This window comes from Dipodomys merriami, unplaced genomic scaffold (assembly GCF_024711535.1).
Source record: "Dipodomys merriami isolate MVZ:Mamm:240054 unplaced genomic scaffold, mDipMer1.0.p SCAF_21, whole genome shotgun sequence".
Classification (NCBI taxonomy): Eukaryota; Metazoa; Chordata; class Mammalia; order Rodentia; family Heteromyidae; genus Dipodomys; species Dipodomys merriami.
This window is the reverse complement of record NW_027203493.1, coordinates 9,770,932-9,791,953: the sequence shown is the minus strand read 5'-3', so window position 1 is coordinate 9,791,953 and position 21,022 is coordinate 9,770,932. Positions and strand designations below refer to the sequence as shown.

Sequence of the window (21,022 nt, the reverse complement as noted above, 5' to 3'; positions counted from 1 at the left end):
CATCATCTTGGGGGGATGATTTAAACATAAATTTAGTTCCTAGAGTCTTCCATTTCCAGCGTCTTCCATTTGCAGCGAGTGTTTCCAGCTGTCAAATCACTCATCAACTATTGAGTCCTTGGAACCTGAGTGCTGAGGCTGTGACATGAATAGAAAAGGAACGACCAACATTTTGGAAATATGATGAAAATGGCTTCAGTACCATTTTGAGTGTTAAGAGACTTCTTTTCAAATTCCCTTTAGATAAAGTGGCATAGAAGAAATGGTAGCGTGTTTACTCCTGGGGTCATTTCAAAGCGATCCTATATCAACTTTATGAAGTAAAGTACTTACCTATCATAGTTTAAAACCGAGTCCTATATTTCTAAGACCAGAGATGTGTGACATATCATGAAAAGCAGAATAAAGAATCAGCTTTGGTTAGTCCTAAGGGTTTGTTACCATGCTCTCTTCTGGACCTATGTTTTGTTCTTTATAATGATAATTTTCTTAAAAAAATTCTGATTCCTCAAAATTCTTCCCTCCCTCCCTCTCTCCTTTCCCTTCTCCATCCCCTCTCCTTCCCTCCTTCCCTCCTTTCTTTCTCTTTTGTGCCAGTCCTGGTGCTTGAACTCAAGGCCTGGGTGCTGTCATTGAGCTTTTTTAGCTTGGGCTGGTGCTCTACCACTTCCTGAGCTTTTGTGCTCAAGGTTAGCACTCTGCCACTTGAACCACAGCTTTTTGTTGGTTAATTGGAGAGAAGAGTCTCATGGACTTTTCTGCCTGGGCTGGGCTTTGACCCATGATCCTCAGATCTCAGCCTCCTGAGAAGCTAGTATTACAGGAATTTTTTTTCCTTTCCCATTTCTGGCCAACCTCTGTCCCTCCTTCCCCCATGGATTAATTCTGTAGGTTCACAACTCCATGCAAATGTAATCATACAGGCAAGCTCTTGTGTTCAACTTTATTTGTTCAGAAAATGATATTCATGTTGTCATATGAATTAGTTCATTCACTTTATTGTTGAGTATCCTATTATGTAGGTCATAACTTATTTAATAAGAAACCAACAGTTTTCCAAAGTGCTTTTAGCATTTAAAAGTATGAAAGTTCTGGACACTCCATTTTCTTGTCAATCTTTGGTGTTTTCAGTCCCTCTTAAAGTTGTTCTTGTAGGTGTTTAGGTTTTATTCTGCTTTTAATTTACATCATGTGAGTAATACATATCTTTTCACGGGTGTATTGACCACTCATGTGTGGTGTGTGTGTGTGAGAATCAGCTGTCTGCCTTACTGAATTCTTTTTATGCATATGTATAATATGTGTATAATGTATATTACATGTAACTATATATTATGTATATATTACATCTATAGTTACAGACCTGCAGCACCACGCATGGTTTGTGATTTCCTTTTTTAAAAATCTATGGCTTGCTTAGAATAGCTTTATTCGTTCTCAAATATTTAGAAACTATCCAGCTCTCATGACAGTACTCTTTCCTCCCCTCCCCAGCACTTCAGAAGGCCAAGACAAGGACGGATGGTGAGTTCTAGGCCGGACTGGGTTACCACAGCAAGACAAATGAATGGCTGCAAACACACCACCTCGGGACGACGCTCTAAGAACGCGCCCCTCTCAATTCCGAAAGGTTCTGGCGGGATACAGAGACATAATGGCCAAGAGACATAATGCACCTCAACACTACCAGACAGACTGGACTTACAGCAAGGACCCCACAAGCCCCTTCGTCCGCCTTTCCTCCCTCCCCACCCCCCCCACCGGATTTCCTCTCTTCTGTCCTCTCCCCCACTCCAGCACCAGGTTTAGCCTTCAGTCAGAGTAGGCGGGACCCCGCGGGGGTCCACGAATGCGGAGACGCTGCCCCCCTCCACGCCCGCTGGGAGCTGTGTCCAGGGCGTGTGGGCGGTGCCTTGGGCGGGTGTGGGCGGTGCCCCTGGCTGTGAGTGGTGCTTTCGGCGGGTGTGGGCGTTTCCTGGTCCCGCCGGGAGCTGTGTCCAGGGTGTGTGGGCGGTGCCTTGGGCGGGTGTGGGCGGTGCCTCTGGCTGTGAGTGGTGCTTTCGGCGGTTGTGGGCGTTTCCTGGTCCCGGAGGCTTGAATCTGCCAGCAATCTCATCTGTACGTAAAGCGCCCGGGACATTTCAGAGCCAAAGAGACGGACCAGCGGCCTATCTCCAAGTAGGTGCCCACCCTCCTCCACTTTGCAGGACTTGGCCTTCCTCCCTGCCCTTTGGTCTCGCAGCCCTCAGCACGGATCGGATCGCACTTCCTCCGCCTGGAAATCCGGGCTGGGCTCTCGCGAGGCGTCCCCGTCCTGTGGAAGAGCCTGCGACGGTGAACGGGCAGTGGCCGCTGGGCCTGCGCTTCTCCGACGCCTGATCGGGGCGCAGCTCTGGCTGGGGATGGGCTGGGGTAGGCCGGGGACAGGCTGGAGGCCTGGAGGCCCCTTCCTCTTCACTGCAGCCCCAAACCCTGGCCCCAAGGCCGTGCTGCCCACCCTGGCCACCGCCCACCGCCCTCTCGCTGGAGGAAACTAGAGGCTGGCTCTAGGGAGGGGGTCACCAGTTGGAGGAGGACCCCAGAAGATTTAGCAAAGCAAAATTAAACCTTAAAGGGTTTTGGTCCTGCCTCCCGATCGTCTTATCACTCAGAGGCGGCGAGGATATATGATCTGACCGTTCTAGAACTTTAGTCTTGAGGACTGGACTCTTGCCTAGTTTTTATTCTCTCTGCTGCCACATCCACTGCGCAGGGGTGAAACCGTTTGGGGAGGTGAAGGCTGGGACCAGAGGAGACCCTGTCCTTGGGTCCTAGTCTCTCCTTCCAGAGGAAGACAGGAACCCTGGAGCTCTGCTTAGCGTGCCTGCCTGCACAGTGGTGACCCCTTGCGGCTCCCCTCAGTTCACACCACCGCCTGCTCCACACCACTGATCTCATGCTTAACACCCCAGAACCCCAGCAATGATCTACTTGGAAAATTTAAAACTTTTTTTTTTAGTGGCAGGTGAGGTGGCACAGGGGCTTGAACTCAGGATCTGGGCACTGCCCCTTAGTTTTTTTTTTTTTTTGCTTAAGGATGGTGCTGTACCATTAGGTGACAACTCCACTAAAGGGCTTTTTGGTGGTTATTTGGAGATAAGAGTACTGCCTGGGCTGACTTAGAACTTTCATCCTCAGATATATCAGTCTTCTGAACAGCTAGGATCACAGATATGTTTGCCGTGCCTGGCTTAAAACATGGCTTTTTGAATTGAGGTCAGTAAGGATGGGTAAAGGACATTGGTGGCCTCTTAAGGTACAGAATGGAAAGCTGCAGAAATGGAACAAGTTATACCTATAAAGGTACTTAAATGTAGCAAGTACAGTCCTTGGCTGTCCCTTGTTCTGTCCTTTCCCTTCCTCCCTCTTCCTCCTTCCCTCTTATCTCACTATGTTGTCCAGATTGGCCTGGAATACATGAGCCCCTTTCAGCAGCATCCCGGCCACTGAGATTACAGGCATGTGCAACCACTCCTGGTTGTCTCACAAGTCCTTCACAGACTTTGCTTGTGGAAATAATTGTACACATGTTGCTAACTGGTAAGGGGCACAGAAACCATGAATATATAAACTTAAAGGAAATGACAGGTAGGCATGGTGGAGCCTCCTTAGTCCAAGCTATGAGGACGGTTGAACCAGGAAACTTACATGAGTACAGCAAAAGGGTACAGCCTAGGCAACATAGTCAGAATGGCAGTCATAAAGAAAGCACAAAAAATGAATTTGGTGCAGATGCATGGGGAAATGGGTGGGACCCTCTTATGTTGTTGCTGGGAATGTAAAATAGTTGACCTACTGGGGAAATCAGTGTGGGGGTTCCTCCATGTGGAAAAGTCTAAAAATAGACTTAAGACCCTGCCATGCCATTTGGAGAATATGTCTGAAGGAGTATATATCATTGTACAAGAAAGATATCCACACGCCTATGTTTACTTTCAGCATAGCCATGCTGTGGAATCAACCAAGGCCTCAACAACAAATGAATGGATAAATGAGATGTGTATATACCATAGAATATGACACAGCCATATGGAAAAGTAAAATGACATTTGCAGGAAGGTTGGAATTGGAGATCATCCTATTGCGTGAGATAAGACAAGTTCCTGAAGCTAAATATTGTTTGTTTTCACTCATTTGTGGACGCTAGACCTAATATATATTACATTTATTATATTCACAGATATGGGCATATGCATACACACCTATATACATATATACTTAAATATGCATTATATATGTGCATATACAAAACAGTATTCTAACACTAGGACTGTTTAAAGGGTTGAGAGTGAAGGATGAAGGAAAAAGATGGAATGTGAACCCCTCTGTATGGTATTTTCACAATAAAAAAGATGGAATGTGAATAATTTTGAAATACAACTGTGTGAAACTGCTATAAGGAATGTAAATGAAAGCTCTTGATCAGTAAGGGGTTGAGAGACGGGGAGACAGAAGGCAATAGAGTGTGATTCAAATATAAAGCATGCACATCTGAAATACGCTGAAACTTCTTGGTGTAATTAATGCACAAAAATGCAAAAAAAAATAAAACAGACTGTTGTGTAGGACAAGTTCAAATCTGAGTGAGGAGGGCTAACAGGGAAAATGAGGATGAGTATGTCTGAAATAATTTACATACATAAAAATAGAACAAAATAACTTGTTGAAATTATTTGTTGAGTTTGTTTGGGATACATTGCAAATATGCATGTATGGGAATGTCACTGTGAATCGCTTCTCCCTTGTGCAACTAATAGGTGCAAATAAAAAATTGTAAAATAAAAAAAATAGAAAACGGGCAGATAGGGCTTGGTGCAGTGGGGAAGGAGCCTTTGAGCAGGCCTGTGCATTGAGTGCTTCTATCTTCTTGCAGATGTTCACCCCTGATCCAAAGGACCTCCCAGCACCTCCCACTTGTCTGGGCTCTGCCTCCACCCAGGACATGGCCAGTAGCTGTCAGGATGGCTGGGAAGAGGAATGTCCCAGAGAACCAGATCCCAAGCGCTTGAAGCTCTATGGAGTGGGTAATCCCATTGCCATGTTCTCCTCTGATAGCTCCTGCCTGTCCTTTCGAGGGAGAGTCATCAAATGGTTCTGGGACTCAGCTGAGGAGGGCTACAGGACCTTCCACATGGATGAGTACGATGAGGACAAGAACCCCAGTGTGAGTGAAGCTCCGCCCCCACTGACCCCAAAGGGAACTGCAGGAAGGGGCACCTTTCTTGACTCATGGACAGCCCCACCTAGGACTTGTCAGTTTGGAGTTCAGTCCTCTAACTCCAAAAGCGTGACTCCTATTGCTCATGGAAGCGCCAGTTTATTGGTTTGTTTATAATTAAGAAGATTCTTGATTTGTGAGGGAGGAATTCAAGGAACTGTGGATCAGAACATGGATTCTGACCCACCCCCACCAATTATTCAACTTAAATTTCTCCCCTCCTCTTCTTCCTTCCTTTTTTTTCTGTGTTAGGTATTGAACGTAGAGTCTCAAAAATGCTAGGCTAGTACTCTGTCTACCATTGAGCCCCCAGCCAGCTGCTGTGTATCTCCTAGGAGAGCATTTATACTGACACAGAGGCTCCTTTTCTTTTTTTTTGGTCAGTCGCAGGACTTGAACTATGGGCCTGGGTGCTGTCCCTCAGCTCAAGGCTAGTACTCTACCATTTGAACCACAGTGCCACTTCCAAAGGCTCCTTTTTGATCTACCTCTACCCTAGTTTCTGTTTCTCTCAGAGTGCATTCTTTCATTCCATAAACATATACAGATGGCTGCTCAGTCTCTTGAGAGAGACAGTAGTGTTTTGGGCATGCATCTGCCTTCAGGGAGACTTATAGCATTTATCTTAGTTCTCATGGTTCCAGGGCAGAAACTGAGCAGTGCTCAGTGGATGGCAGTAAAGTGCTGTGGAACCCTGAGGAAGAAAACAGCCCCTGGAGATTTTATTTTATTTTTTTATTGTAAAAATACCAATCAGAGGGGTTACAATTACATGGGCAAGATAGTGAGTAGATTTCTTATCAAGCATTGTTTGCCTCCTCCTTTGTTTCCCCTTCCCATCCCTTCCCCTCTACACCCTCCTACCATCCCCTACCCCCCCACCTTCCATACCGCCAAAGTTGTAAAGTTCGTTTTTTGACATAACATCTTGCACATCTCATTGTTGTAATGGGTCCACCTGTAACCCTATTTAAACAACGTACTTTTTCCCTTCCCTTCCACAAATTATATCAACATCAAATACAGTGAAAGCAGGGCTTATACCATGGGGGAGGTACATACAAAGCAATGAAGAAATCATCTTATAAATATGTTGGAAACAATCACAAGAAAGAAAAAAAACCATTTGAATCCTTATCTTGGGGTTCATTTCACCTAACATCAACTTGTCTGACAGTTTCTGTTTGTCTCAGACATATACTAGTTATTGCAAATAAGGGAAACCATGGGACCTATGTTTCTTTGGGCTTGGCTTACTTCACTTAATATAATTTTTTCCAAGTCTTTCCATTTCCTAACAAATGCCATTCTTTCTGAGGGAGGCATAGAATTCCATTGTGTATATATACCACATTCATTTTCTTGATCCATTCATCTACTGAGGGGCATTGGGGTTGGTTCCATATCTTAGCTATGGTAAATAATGCTGCAATAAACATGGTTGTGCTGGTAGCTTTAGTATGGTCTTGTTTGTGATCATTTGGGTAAATGCCCAAAAGTGGGATTTTGTCTGTCATGGGCATGGGGCTTGTACTCGGGGCCTGAGTGCTGTCCCTGAGCTCACTTGCTCCAGGCTAGCACTCTACCACTTTGAACCACAGCTACACTTCTGGTTCTCTGGTGACTCAAATGGAGATAAGAGTCTCATGGACTTTCCTGCCCTGGCTGGATTTCAACCGGGATCCTTAGATCTCAGCCTCCTGAGTAGCTAGGATTACAGGCATGAGCCATCAGTGCCTGGTAGGGATAGCATTTGGCAGAGCTTTGGACATGGGAAGATGGGAGCTGGGAGCTGGGAGCTGAGTGAAGGCTCACCTGAAACACAGGGATAGTGAAAGGGCAGACTGCAGGGCACTCCACCTGCTATCTCTGGGTCCCTGGGGCTTTTCCTTGACATTCCTCTGCCATGCTCACACAGCCTGTGCCCCTCTCATCTACAGGGCATCATTAATCTGGGCACCAGTGAGAACAAACTCTGCTTTGATCTGCTGTCCCATCGGGTGAGTCCTAGGTACCTCTGAGGGGTATAAGAATGGCAATACACAAATAGATTTTTGTTTGTTCTGCTCTGAGGAGCTTCTTCCCTGGAATGTTTCCTCCATAAGAGCCTGCTGTCTGTCTGGGTCAGGCTAGGTCCTGGGAGTTAACAGCTCTGGCTTTCAGGTCTGCCTTCTAAGACAACTCTCTATGTGGACTTGGGTGACTCACTTTCCCAGTCTGGCAGTGCGGGCCCTCAGCTCTGCTCTTCCCTCTCTGTCCCCAGCTGAGTCAGAGTGATATGTTGTGGATAGAGCCGTCCTTGCTGCAGTACCCCGACTGGAGAGGGCATCTGTTGTAAGTAGTTGCCAGTGGTTTTCAACACAAGATAATTTTGGTGTGTGTATATGTTGGGGGGAGGGGAATAAATAGCAATATGTGAATAGATTTTTGTTTGTTCTTACTGGGAGTGGGTTGCTACTGGCCTCTAGAGGATAGAGGCCAGGGAGGCTGCTTACTCTACACTGCACAGGATAGCCCAAAGAATTGTCCCACTGATATCAGGAGTGGCAGGCTGAGTTTTCTGTAGGCTGAAGGTCCATTTTTGTAGACCTGGTAATCATGGGGGTCTCTTGCCAGTTCCAGCCCTATCTCAGGAGCTCCCAGCTTGGGCCTCTGATCCTGGTCTGAGTCATGGAGAGGGCCTTCGGGTAAGGGGTCTCTCCCTGGTTTTTTAGTACCTTTACAGTGGCCAGAATCAAGGTGAGCAGGGTCATTTCTTCATGGTAAAGTGGGAGGTAGTGTAGAATATTTGATTATGGTGTGCTGATGGAGTATTGATGAGGGTGGCTGAGTACTGTTTTAAGGGCAGAGTGGACCAGCACAACTCGATTCTAAGACCAAGATCCCAAAGCACATTTCCTCAACATACGATAATTAGGATGGTGAGCTCTGGAGGCAGAGCACAGGGCATGACAATGGACTCTGCCACTTATCAGCAGGTCACCCGATAGTCTCCAGTCTCAGTTTCATCTGTAAATAGATATAATAATAGTAATAATTATGGCTGCAATGTAACATTCTCCAGTAATATCTGTATAAGGTGAATGTTCAATAAATGTTAGCAAAAACAACTGCAGGAACACTTACAACAACAACAATATCAACAACAATTAATAAATTATTGAACTCAGAGTATGGGCTTTGTCCCTGGACTCTCTTGTTCAAAGCTAACACTCTAGCACTTTGAGCCATAGCACCACTTCTGGTTTTTTGGTGGTTAATTGGAGGTAAGAGCCTCATGGACTTTCCTGCGTAGGCTGGTTTGAATCATGATCCTCAAATCTCAGCCTCCTGAGTAGCTAGGATTACAGATGTGAGCTACCAGCACCTAGCATTAATAATGTTTATTAATTATTAGGTAGATCTGCCTATAATGTTACCTTTCATTGTCTGAGGTCTCCTGATTAGATGGATTGGTGTCATACACCTACTGAGAAGGAAAGCTTCTCAGGTGGATAGGACCTGGGGAGGGGCGCCAAGGTACTATGATCAGATAGGTGCTGATCATATTCCTCACATGAGGAGCAGGGAACAATACTAGCAGTGGACTGAAGATTCCCTAGAAGAACTTTGGGGTAGCCTATGGGTTAAGGGCCCTCTGGTAAGTCTCTCTGTCTGTGTTTCTTTGTCTTATCTCTAGTCTCCGAGAGGAAGTGGCTAAGTTCCTGTCTTTCTACTGCAAGAGCTCAGCACCCCTCAAACCAGAGAATGTGAGTAGCTCCCCTTTCCTTTCTTCTTACATGATCTTCAGTTTGCTGTCCAATTCTTGACTAGTCAAGGATAAGGTGGGGTTGGGACCTGCCTTTCACTTAGCCAAAGTAGAGCGAGGAACACTTCTTTCTTGACCCTAACCGTAGGGATTTAGAGTTAAAATTTCTGCCCTTGTGCTGGGGATCCTCCTGGCCATCTCAGCCTTGGGTAAGACCTTGGAGTAACTGGCGCTCTCTCTCTTGCTCATTTGACTAAGATCAGAGTTTCCATGAATGAGTGTGGCTACAAGCCAGGGGTGATCCTCTTGGGAACAGAGCCTCCAGGGATTGAGAAAGGGACCTGGATCTCTGCTATGCCATCCTGGGATAGAGGCTGGGTTTCTTGTACTTCCTGGAACAGAATCATCCCTATCTCCTGATTGTCACCCCCAGGTGGTCGTTCTAAATGGCGGTGCCTCTCTCTTCTCTGCTCTGGCCACAGTGCTGTGCGAGGTAGGAGGTAAGTGAGCTCTGAGACCCACTCTACCCTGGGGTTGTTCTGTGCCTCAGTGTCTTCAGCATTCCCCTTAATGTCAGTATTCTTTCAATTCTAATAAAAAATAGGTAACTACAGGAGCCTTCAATAAATGCATGCCAATACACCCAGTGGCAGTAATTCCAGGAGAGGTTACTACATCAGGATTCTTTCTCTCTGAGAGTACCTTCTTCATGCTCTTCAGAACATTGTCACATCCTTCCATGACAGTGTATGTCTAAGAGCAGAAAGAGAAGGACAAGGCTACACCATCCTTCTCCTATCCCTTCTTCTATCAGAACAAGAGTATGGGAGTGTTTGTCCCCAGAAGAATGCAAATTGGATATCTCTCCATCTCATTGACCAGAAATGACTCATAAATGTGTTCTGAAAGCATTCCTTGGCAAAGAGGACTAAGGCAGAGCTGGCTTTAACCAAATGTGGTTATCCCCATAGCTTAGGGAAAGACCTCCATGCCTTGGTTATATCCTTGACATTCTCTGAACACTTAGATTATCCCTTAACGAAGAAGAAAATTGGAATGGATCTTGGAGTGGGTAGACCACAGGGCCTGAGAAAGAGCTGTGGTCTTAAGGACTGGCCATAATCAGGGGTGATTGGTTGTAAGAAATAGGAGTCTCATGATAGCTTAACTAGTAACAATAATATTAGTGGCTTCTATTTATCCCATACTATGCTCCATAGGATTTTACATGGAACCTAGGAAATGCATTCTATGACTGTCCTCATTTTAAGTAGAGGAGACTGGGGCTTCTAGGACCTGTCCAAGTCACACAGAGAGGTTGTCACTGGGATTTTAACCATAACAGGAAGGTTTATTGTAAGAACAAAAGAAGGAATTTCCTTCCCATTCTAGAACAGTCAAGATCAGCAACCCTCTAAGCTTCAGTTAAGTTAGGATGATAATAGTTCCCATGGACAGTGATGGTGAGAATCAGATGAGGTGCAAATAATTCTTTTTGTTAGTACTGGGACTTGAACTCAGGACCTGTTGCTCTTCCTTAGATTTTTTGCTAAAGGTGGTACTCTCCCACTTGAGCAATGCCTCTACTTCTAGCCTTTTTGCTGCTTAATTGGAGAGAAGAATCTCAGGGACTTTTCTGCGTGCTGCTTCAAACTATAATCCTCAGATGTTAGCCTTCTGAATAGTTAGAATTACAGGCATGCCACCTCAGATCTCAGTCTCCTGAATAGTTCAGTCTCCTGAATAGTTAAGACTTAGATGCACGGCACCTGGGCAGTTAAGTGCTGTTTCCAGCACATACTAAGTGTTCAGTAAATGTTAGCCACTAGTTCTTTCTTGGGCTTTTGGCTAAGATTGAATGTTTGCTCTTAATTACAGATGGTCCCCAACTTATGATGGTTCCATTTAGTATTTTTTTGACTTTAGCATGACAGCTGTACTCATTCAATAGAAACAATATTCAAATTTTGAATTGAGACCTTTTCCCTGGCTAGCGATATGAGACCATATTTTCTTGCAATGCCGGGCAGTGGAGCCACAGCTCCACACACAATCAGCCATACAACTCTGTTGCTAAGCTAGTGATGTTTGGTAGTGATGCTTTTTGACCGAATGATATTTTCAATTTACAGGGGGGTTGTCTGGATGCAGCCCCATCATATTATGAGAGACATTGGTCTCAGTGATTCTAGACTTTAGTATTTTGGGGAGTTGAGAGTAGAAAACATGCCCCAAATGCTCCCCAAGGATGTTGAAGTCCTGGAGAGCCCATGATGTGGGTCTGGGGTGTTGGAGCGAGAGGATGACAGACTGCCCCTTACCCTCCTCAGAGGCTTTCCTGATTCCCACCCCTTACTATGGAGCCATTACCCAGCACGTCTATCTCTATGGCAGTGTCCGACTGGTCTATGTCTACCTGGACAGCGAGGTAAGAGTTCCTGCATTCCAGGTGGGACATGGACTTTCCTGTAGTCTGAGTTTCCTGGGTCTAAAATCTATATAAGGGCTCTGGGGCTACAGTGTTGCCACTGGCTGCCATGTCTGGGGTCTCCAGAGGTTCCTCAGCACCCGGCCCTGAGATTCTTGAGGTCCCCGTAGAAGCCAACGACAGCCTCAGAAATAAGAACACGGTAGTACACTGATGAGGTTAGTTCCTGATGTGAAGGGTGGAAGGGTGGGGATGTGTGGTGGGAAAAGAGAGTGACCACCCCGCTCCATCCATTTTCTAGACACTGTGCTAAGACTGGAGCTTGCAAAGGGTGAGAGATCTAGAGCTCAGGTTTTGAGAGGAACACTGAATTTGGCTGTTGACTTTGATGTATCTTTTTTTCCCCCCAGGTTACTGGGCAAGACACACGTCCCTTCCAGCTCACAGCAGAGAAGTTGGAGTTGGCCCTGCAAGGAGCTAATGCTGAGGTCTGTCTGAGATCAAATCAAACCCAGAGCTGGGAGTGGGTGCGTCTGAGCAGGGTGTGAACCCCTTTTTCTCTGCCTGATCTCCTCTGAATTAGGTTGACAGCTTATGATGGGAATGTAGGTTGGGGACATGGAGCCATTCTAGGGGGTCAAAGCCCTGACTGTGGAGGGTCTTCCCATTAGAAAGACTCTTGAACCTCAATGCAGATGGAATTAACTAGGGAGCTTCATTAAACACTCTGCATCTGCACACTCCCACTGATTCCGCTTCAGGAGTTAAGTGTGGTACATACAGGTCTGTAGTTTTGCTACTCTCCTTGGCCATTTAAAGGGGTGGTTCTGTGTACCTTGAGAGAGCCTGGAGCCTCCTTAAGAAAAGTAGAGACCTGTAGTAGTGGTTCTTCCAAGTCTACTTTTCAATGATTTGTCTACTTAGGTTATTTTGCCTTTATCATTTAAGTTGTTATATGTTTACTATAGTAAAATATTTTTGTGAGTATGCCAGTAGTGGAGCTTGAACTCAGGGTCCGGGTGCTATCCCTTAGCTTTTTCTCTCAAGGCTGACACTCTACCACTGGAGCCATAGCTCCACTTCTGTATTTTTTCTGGTTAATTGGAGATAAGAGTTGCATGGACTCTCCTACCTGAGCTGGCTTTTAACAGTGACTATTAGATCTCAGTCTTTTCAGCTAAGATTACAGGTGTGAGCTACCAGTGCCTGGCTTACTATAGTAATTTTGAAAGTAAAAACAAAAAACAAAAAAACCTACTATCCATAATTCTTCCAACAGGCAGCCTCTGCAGCATTTGGGCCCATTTCCCTATTCTCTTTTCATAATGGGCACAACACTGCAAATGTAATACTGTGTACTTGTTGCTTTATGATGGCCCATGAACACGTCCCAATCATGGTTTCCCTTGGAATCACCAGTGATCAGCACCTCCTAGTGGGACTGTGTAGCTTTGGCCCTGGGGAGAATCTGAGATTGGCCCTTTGGATGCTTTCAGGGTGTGAAGGTCAAAGGCCTTATCCTTATCAACCCCCAGAATCCTCTGGGTGACATCTATTCCCCCAGAGAGCTACAGGAGTTCTTAGAATTTGCTAAAAGGTAAGCCTCCTCCCCTCTGTACCCCACAAATCATCTGGGCACACAGGACTCTAACAGGGGATTGGTATAAGTTTCCATACCATTTTGGGGGGAAGAGATGTGTGTGTGTGGTATCTCTTCCACTTTCAATTTTATAACCATAGCTATCATTTATTGTACTGTAGGAACATGCTGAGCACTTTAGATCTCCCAGAACTGATAATCTGATTATCTCTGATACTCTTTACCATGACTTCATCAAGAATAGACCTGGTTGATTATCCCTATTTGATTGAATCTTAGCATGGTCAGGTCAGAGATAGGCTCAGACTTGAATCTGGGTCCATTAGACTCAAGCCCTGGTATTTAAATGTGCCCCTCCTTGGAGGAACCTGAGGGTCCTGCCATTCCCCTACACTTCAAAGAGCCACTATCCTTTCTATATGCAGTTTCTGGTTTGTTTGAACAATGGACCAAAGGAAAATGTTCTTGGAAAACCCAACTTTGGTAACACTGGGCTGGACTGGTCTTTTGGAGTTTTTGTTGTTGTTTGTTTGTTTGTTTGCTGGTCAAGGCCTGGCCTCTGTCCCTGAGCCTTTTTGTACTCAAGGCTAGTGTTCTACCACTTGAGCCATAGCACTACTTCTGGCTTTTTCTGAGTAGTTCATTGGAGATAAGAGTCTCATGAACTTTCCTGCCCAGGCTGGCTTTGAACCTTGATTCTCAGCCTCCTGAATAACTAGGATTACAGGTGTGAGCTACTGGCGCCCAGCTATTATTTTTTTTCCAGTCATGGGGCTGGAACTCAGGGCCTGGGCATTGTCTCTGAGCTCTTTTAGCTCAAGGCTAGTACTCTACCACTTTGAGCCACAGCTCCACTTCCCTTTCTGGGCTTCTGGCATACTACCACCCACTTTGGGGGACACACGAGGCCTACAGATCAAGCTCTGTTCTCTCCATGCCAGGCATGAGCTACACGTGATTGTGGATGAGGTCTATATGCTGTCTGTGTTTGAAGAATCACTTGAGTACCGAAGTGTCTTAAGCCTGGAAAGGTAAGGTCCCTGGGTACTGCTGGATCTAGTGTCTCTGACTTCACTCATCGCAATTGCTTTGACAATAACCCCATTTGTCTTCTGAAGGCTGAAGCAAGAGTGGGAGAGTTGGGCTCCATCAGGGGTTTTCAGATGCTTCCGTGGAGTTAGGAGCTCCATGGGAGATCTGGTAACAATAGCTATCATTTCTTGTATTCTAGGGGCAGGAGGAAGATTGGCCTCCTTAATTCCTTCTTCTTCAGAGTAACTGTTTTGTTTTGTTTGTAGTTGTACTGGGGATCAGAGTTGTACTTCACACTTGATAGGCAGATACTCTACCACTTGTTTTTCGTTGGCTTTCCAGCTTAGGGTCTTTTGTGCTTTTGTCCCAGAGCTAGTTTCAGACCATGATCCTCCTAACTCTTCCTCCCAAGTAACTGGGAATATAGGTGTGCACCACTACCATCAGCCTCAGAATAGCCTGATTTTTATTCATTCATCTAGTCATTCATTTATGTACTTTTTGTTGTTGTTTTTGGTTGTGGGGCTTGAAACTCAGAGTCTGGGCGCTGTCCCTGAGTTCTTTTGCTCAGGCTAGTGCTCTACTACTTTGAGCCACAGCGCCACTTCCTTATTTACGAGGCTCTACCATGTGCTGAGTACTTTAAGTAGGCTTTTTCTTTAAGTTTAGTTTGAGCAGAGAATTTGTAACCAATATGCCTCCGGCAACACTTGAACCAGATCATGGGTAAAGTCTGCAAACTTGACCTTCAGGGATTCAAAATATCAGTTCCTCTGAGCACTGTTCTCTGGTTCTCTCATCTGTTCCTCACAAAGCTCTGCAAAGCAGAAGGTGCATGGAGTGCCACTTCCGTTAGTTTGCATTAGGAAAGTGAGACCCAGAGGAAAGAGTGACTGTACATGATCATTGCTTCATAATGGGGAAAATATGTATTGAGCATCTGTGCCAGGCATTGTGCCCGGTGTTGGTGATATGACAGTGCACAAGGTACATATAGACCCTTCCTATGTGGAACCATTATTTCTAGTCCTGCCAAAATTGGCCATTGGTCTTTTACTCAATTCTGCCAAGGACACTGTGCAAACCAGTGAGCTTGTCTGCTTTCTAATAAACATTGATTTACAAAAAAAACCCCAGCAGGCTAGATTTGGCTTGCAGGCTGTTTGTTGACCCTTGATTCAAGGAGATGAGAACAGGGCTCAATCCAAAACCAGATTTACCCCTCCACGCCCTTATTTGTTCAAGCAAAATGTATTTGCTGCAGAGGTTCATTGTTGCCTCTCTTCCCACGCTGTGCTTTCTGCAGGCTGCCAGACCCCCAGAGGACCCACGTGATGTGGGCGACAAGCAAGGTGAGTTTCTGGTTGGTCTGAGAATGTGAGGGAGGTAGGTGGAGGCAGTCAGGTGGGTGGAACTGGCTTCCTCCCTGAAGGCCTGGCAATGGCTAAGGTGCTTTATTTCTGCAGGACTTCGGCATGTCTGGGATGCGCTTTGGTACTCTGTACACAGAAAACCAGCACGTGGCTACTTCTGTGGCTTCCCTCTGCCGCTATCATGGTCTCAGTGGCCTGGTGCAGTACCAGATGGCACGGTTGCTCCAGGATCGTGGTGACTATCTGGGCCTGGTGATTTGAAAGAGGAAGATAGGTTCCCATCTTATCTGTGACTAGCCAAGGGCTATGATACTTCTCCCATAAGAAGAATTTAATTCTTCTATGTCTGAGTCCATACTCTACCCAATCACTTCCTGGCTGTGTGGCACATGACTTCAACCTCCTTGAAGCTCTTTTTTTTTTTTTTTTTTTATTCTGTAAAATAAGGATCCTAATGTTACCTGTCTGATCAAACGGAATTTGTAATTGAGTTGAGTGCTACTGTACCTGGTGATAGGCACTTGGCCAATGTGGAATCACTGGCCAGGTTCAGTGATGGTGCTGGGTACTTAAGCGGCTGAGACAGGATGATCACTTGAGTTCAAGAGTTCAAGGCCAGCCTGAGCACCATCTCAAGGTGTAAAGTGTGAATTCATTATTATTTCCTAGCTATGAGTACTTTGAAAATCGAAACTACTAAGAGAAAATGGCTATACGGGCATTCTCTCTGCCTTTACCCATCTATTCTGTTCCCAGGATCCTAGAGAGAATTTAGATGGCGACACTCATGTGTTGTTGCTATTTGTCCAGCCTCGTAGATGTATGTTCCTAACAAGCAAGAATTCTTGCATATTCTCCATTACTTTCCAGATGAGGAAAATGAGGGCCAGATACTGCATACCTATTATAATAGCAAGAAAAAAAATATTTTTTAGAAACAAGGAGAACTTTGAATATTGGCAAGGAAGTGAAGCAACTGAGGCTCACATACATTGCTGATGGGATTGTAAGATGCTTCTTCCACTTGGAAAACTCTTTGGAGGTTTCTTATAAAGTCAAATGCACAGGGCTGAGGCAAGACCTCAGTGGGTAGAACATTTCCCTAGCATGCATAGCGTCTTGGGATCAATCCCTACCACCGCAAAAACAAACCAAAGCCAAACAATAAACTCCACATACTTACCAAATCCAATAATCAATCCTACTTGCAGCCATTGACCCTGATGGTTACATAAAAACCTTTACATGAGGGTTGTATAAGGGTTTTATTCAGAAGCACCCAGAACTGGAAATGGCCCTAAGGTCCCTCCATAGATGAGTGAATATACAACAGATGGTGGCAAATCCAGTGTGGAATCCTGCTCTGTGGTGAAGTCCATGGTGGCCTACGTCCACCTCAAAGGCATGACACTGGTGAGAAAAAGCTAGACTAAAGAGATAGTATGCCGGGCTGGGAAGATGGCTCAGTGGTAGAGCGCTTGCCTTGCATGCATGAGGCCCTGGGTTCCATTCTTCAGTACCATATAAGAAAAAAAGAAAAAAAAACGGAAGTGTCGCTGTGGCTCAAGTGGTAGAGCCTTGAGCTGAAGAGCTGAGGGACAGCACCCAGGCCCAGAGTTCAGGCCCCACGACCGGACCAAAAAAAAAATAGATAGCATGCCATACAATTTTATTTTTTAAAACTATAGTACTGGGAGGCTCGAAGTATGGCTCTGTGGTAGAGTGCTTGCTGAGCATGCATGAAACCCTGGGTTTGATTCCTCAGTACCACATAAACAGAAAAAGCTGGAAGTGGTGCTGTGGCTCAAGTGGTAGAACACTAGCTTTGAGCAAAAGCAGCTCAGGGACAGTGCCCAGGCCCTAAGGTTAAGCCCCAGGACTGGCAAAGCAACAATAACAACAAACAAACAATAGATGGGGTTTGTATGGAAGCTGATGAGACTGTGAGTGGCCTGAACATGTTCTCTAGGGGATGGAAGCATTCAGAATCCTGACTGTGGTGATGCTTACACATACGTATACATAATATAATCCACAGAATCCTGTGTACCCCTTCCTGGAAAAGTCAATAAAAATATTGAGGTTCAGGGAGGTGAAGTTGTTCAAGCCCCTGCCCCCTCCCTGTCAGTTGGCCCTACTTGGATCTGGACCTTGGTTTGAGTGATTCTAAACCATTATTTTATAACTTTGATTAGGTGCTATATTCCTAGGGACTTGGTACTATGGGTACAGAGGGCAGGAAGACCTGGATGCCATCAGGACCGCATCTGGATTAAAGATACTGAACAACAGCTTAGTGCTGGTGACTTATTCCTGCAAACCTAGCTACTCAGGAGGCTGAGATCTGAGGATTGTGCTTCTGCCAGCCAGGATAGGAAAGTCTAGTGAGACTGATCTCCAATTAAGTACCAAAAGGCTAGAAGGGGAGCTGTGGCTCAGTGGTAGAGTGCTAGCCTTAAGCACAAAACCTCCAGGACAGTGCCCAGGCTCCAAGTTCAAGCCCCAGTACCTGCACACACAAAAAAGATATTGAATTGAATTCACATATCCTTTTCACTGTTTCCTGGCACCCCCTCCCCACAGCAAGCCAGATAGAGGGACTTACATAGTTCTGGCACTTGTGACTTTTGCTTGGTGGCATTTAGACGAGTGGGATGGAGTGGAAGATCAGTGGGAGATTTATCTTTTGGCTTCTCTTTCACCCAGACTGGATCAGCCATGTGTACCTGCCAGAAAACCATGCCCGCCTCAAGGCAGCCCACACCTATGTCTCAGAAGAGCTCAAGGCCCTGGGGATTCCCTTCTTGAGTCGTGGGGCAGGCTTCTTTATCTGGATTGACTTGAGAAAGGTAATGTAGGTGGGGGTGTGGGTAGGGAGCAAGTGTCAGGCCTCCATGCAGCAGGGGTGGGGCTATGGAGGTCTCTTCATCCCAGGCCTCTTTCTGCCCTCCCAGTACCTTCACAAGGCCACCTTTGAGGAGGAAATGCTACTCTGGCGCCAATTTTTGGATAACAAAGTACTTCTGTCCTTGGGCAAAGCCTTTGAGTGTCAAGAGCCCGGCTGGTTCCGAGTGATCTTCTCAGATAAGGCCCAACGGCTTCGCTTGGGTGAGCAGCCTCCATCTCCACCCCCACCCTCTGCCCCACAACTGCATCCTTTGGGCCACCCCATCTCTAGGGGTTCCAACAGCCTGGGTTTGCTCATCCCACCGCCTTGCCTAGCCATCAATGCTGAGGGTCCCTCATTTCCCTTTCTTAGGCATGCAGAGGATCCGACAGGTCCTTGAAAGCAAATCCCAAGTATCAGAAGATAATCTTCCTTGCCAGAATAAGAAGCTGCATGATCAGCCCCGATGAACTGTCTTCTTACTGCCCCTGACCTGCACCGGCAGGAGCTGCAGAAGACTGACTGGATGAGCCATCTCTCAGCAGGATTCCCACCTTGGCCCTATCTCTGATGACTTGCTTCCTGCCTTTGCCAGTGGCATCAGGAAACTCCATAAGCTGAGATTCATCCTTGGCCGGCTTTCCTTATTCAGTAAGACTGGAGTCAGCCACTTGGCTCTGTTGTGAGTAGTTTACAATGTAGGAAGTCGTGACTTCTGCTAACCACAGCCTTCAGCCTCCTGAGGATGTGAGAGCAAACAAACAACATGTACCTTCTTTGTGATGGTGCTTTTGTGCCTTTTTCTTTGTTGCTATGGAAACAAACACAAGGAAACAGTGCCCATAGAGAGAATACCAAAGAATAAAAAGTAATCATGAGGAGCATAGAATTCATTTTTTTGCATCAAAGCACACCACGAACCTGGGACAGGCCTCAGTGTGGGACCAGGTGAACAAGACCTCATGATGGGAGTCAATGGCCTCAGGACCACCCCCCCCCCCCGCCACGCCTTTTACCTAAGAAAGAGCTACCTACACTGATATTCCCACAGCAGAGTGGCCTAGCAGTGGATGCTGGGAAGATGGGGAGTGGGAACTCTTATCTGAGGCTGCCTAGCACTGAGCTGATCAAGATTACCCTTTCCACGTTGAGTAATTGAATAAAGAGCTATTTGGCTCATCTGCAGGGGTGCTTTGATTCAGAGCCTAATGAGCTTTTTGACCACTCAGGCTGTGTGCTGAGGACCTTTCCAGGCACCACACTTCTGCCTTATAAAAGCGAACTCTTGGCTGGATATGGTGGCATACCCCTGTCCTCACCACGGCTCTAAAGCCTGAGGTAGGAAGATGGCCTGAGCCCATGAGTTCGAGGTCAGCCCAGGTGACATGGGGAGACCACATCAAGTTAGTAGAGCACCTGCTTGGCAAACTTGAGGCCCTGAGTTCAAACCCCAGTAATCAACATTTGTATTTTTTTAAATTAAAATTGTGTGTGTGCGTGTGTGTATGCGTGTGCATGTGCTGGTACTGGGGCTTGAACTCAGGGCTTGGTATTGTTCTTTAGCTATTTTACTTAAGGCTGGTGCTCTACCACTTGAGCCCCAGCTCCACTTTTGTTTTTTTTGGTGGCTAATTGGACTTAGTCTCATGGACTTTCCTGCCCAGGTAGGCTTCGAGCCATAATCTTTAGATTTCAGCCCTCCTGAGTAGCTAGGATTACAGGTGTGAGCTGTTGGTGCCTGGCTAGGCAACTGAGTTTTACAGAGACTAATGTTGCAAACATCTAGAGCGTTAGAGTTTAAGGGCCAGGATCCAAATCAAGAGGTCTGGTTCAGAATTTTTTTGCTCTTTCCAAGCTCTCATAATAGATGCCTTTGATGCCTCTCCAGTCCTGGAAACTAGCCTTAAATTGTTCTTAATTCCCCCTGAGCACTTTTCTACTCCATTCTTACTTCTGAGAAAACACTGGCATCAGCATTTGTTTTACTGAATTGACCCAAGCCTCTGTGGAGGGTCAGTATAAGACATGGCCACACCCTAGCCTCTGTGTCCTTGTCTACACCACTGTTGTTTGGGGTCATTCATGTGACATATCCCACTTAGGAATGTTAGAAACAGGACTCCAGATTCTTCTTCAGAGGGATCTCCTGCTGGCTCCTTGACACAGATGACTGGTCCAAGAATCTATACCTACACTGAGCTCATTCATCTCAGAGAAGTAAATGGGAGACCCATGGCCCATGGGGAGGCTGTCCATCTTAAGTCTTCTCTGTCTCCTTTTTGCTTTTCCCATTACTATAGCCATTTGTGTGTGTGTGTGTGTGTGCACACGCTCACACACGTGTGTACATGTGCATGAGTACTCTGAAACTGACTCATCTTTACATCATTTTCTATACTGGGTTGCTTTCTCTTACCCTCATGGGACCTGGGGGACACTTACAAATCAGGAACTATGAGAAAGTTAGCTTTTCTGGACCAGCCTGTGAGCACTGGGGGACAAGACCCTGTGGATAAGTTTCCTTTCTCCATGTAGATCAGCAGTAAATTGATTTGTCAATATACTGGGCTTGAGCTCCAAGGGCTCACAGGTGTCATCAGTTCTAGAACACACCCTTGGCTTACTATTCTCTTTCTTCCTGGGTTATTAGTTTTTCCATTGCTTCCCTGAAGATGGCTTTATAGTGTAACTGTTAGT

The 21,022-nt window shown here is 46.0% G+C and overlaps 1 protein-coding gene across 1 annotated transcript; it reads left to right on the top strand.

Annotated features, from left to right (window-relative positions):
- Positions 1-2,078: 2,078 nt before the first annotated feature.
- On the top strand, positions 2,079-19,521 carry Accs (1-aminocyclopropane-1-carboxylate synthase homolog (inactive)). Its single transcript, XM_070032540.1, has 15 exons — positions 2,079-2,178; positions 4,913-5,203; positions 7,198-7,257; positions 7,521-7,591; positions 8,937-9,006; positions 9,439-9,505; positions 11,336-11,433; positions 11,844-11,921; positions 12,930-13,030; positions 13,975-14,064; positions 15,372-15,417; positions 15,532-15,673; positions 18,145-18,287; positions 18,393-18,546; positions 18,698-19,521. Exons 2-15 carry the CDS (start codon positions 4,913-4,915, stop codon positions 18,793-18,795), a joined length of 1,509 nt encoding a protein of 502 aa, XP_069888641.1. The 5' UTR covers positions 2,079-2,178; the 3' UTR covers positions 18,796-19,521.
- Positions 19,522-21,022: the final 1,501 nt, after the last annotated feature.

Bases quoted from the DNA above. Each gene is read 5' to 3' on its own strand.
- Accs (XM_070032540.1), top strand. From the start codon at position 4,913: ATGTTCACCCCTGATCCAAAGGACCTCCCAGCACCTCCCACTTGTCTG. The intron at 9,007-9,438 runs GTGAGTAGCTCC...TGTCACCCCCAG, and splicing joins CACCCCTCAAACCAGAGAAT to GTGGTCGTTCTAAATGGCGG. The intron at 18,288-18,392 runs GTAATGTAGGTG...CTGCCCTCCCAG, and splicing joins TCTGGATTGACTTGAGAAAG to TACCTTCACAAGGCCACCTT.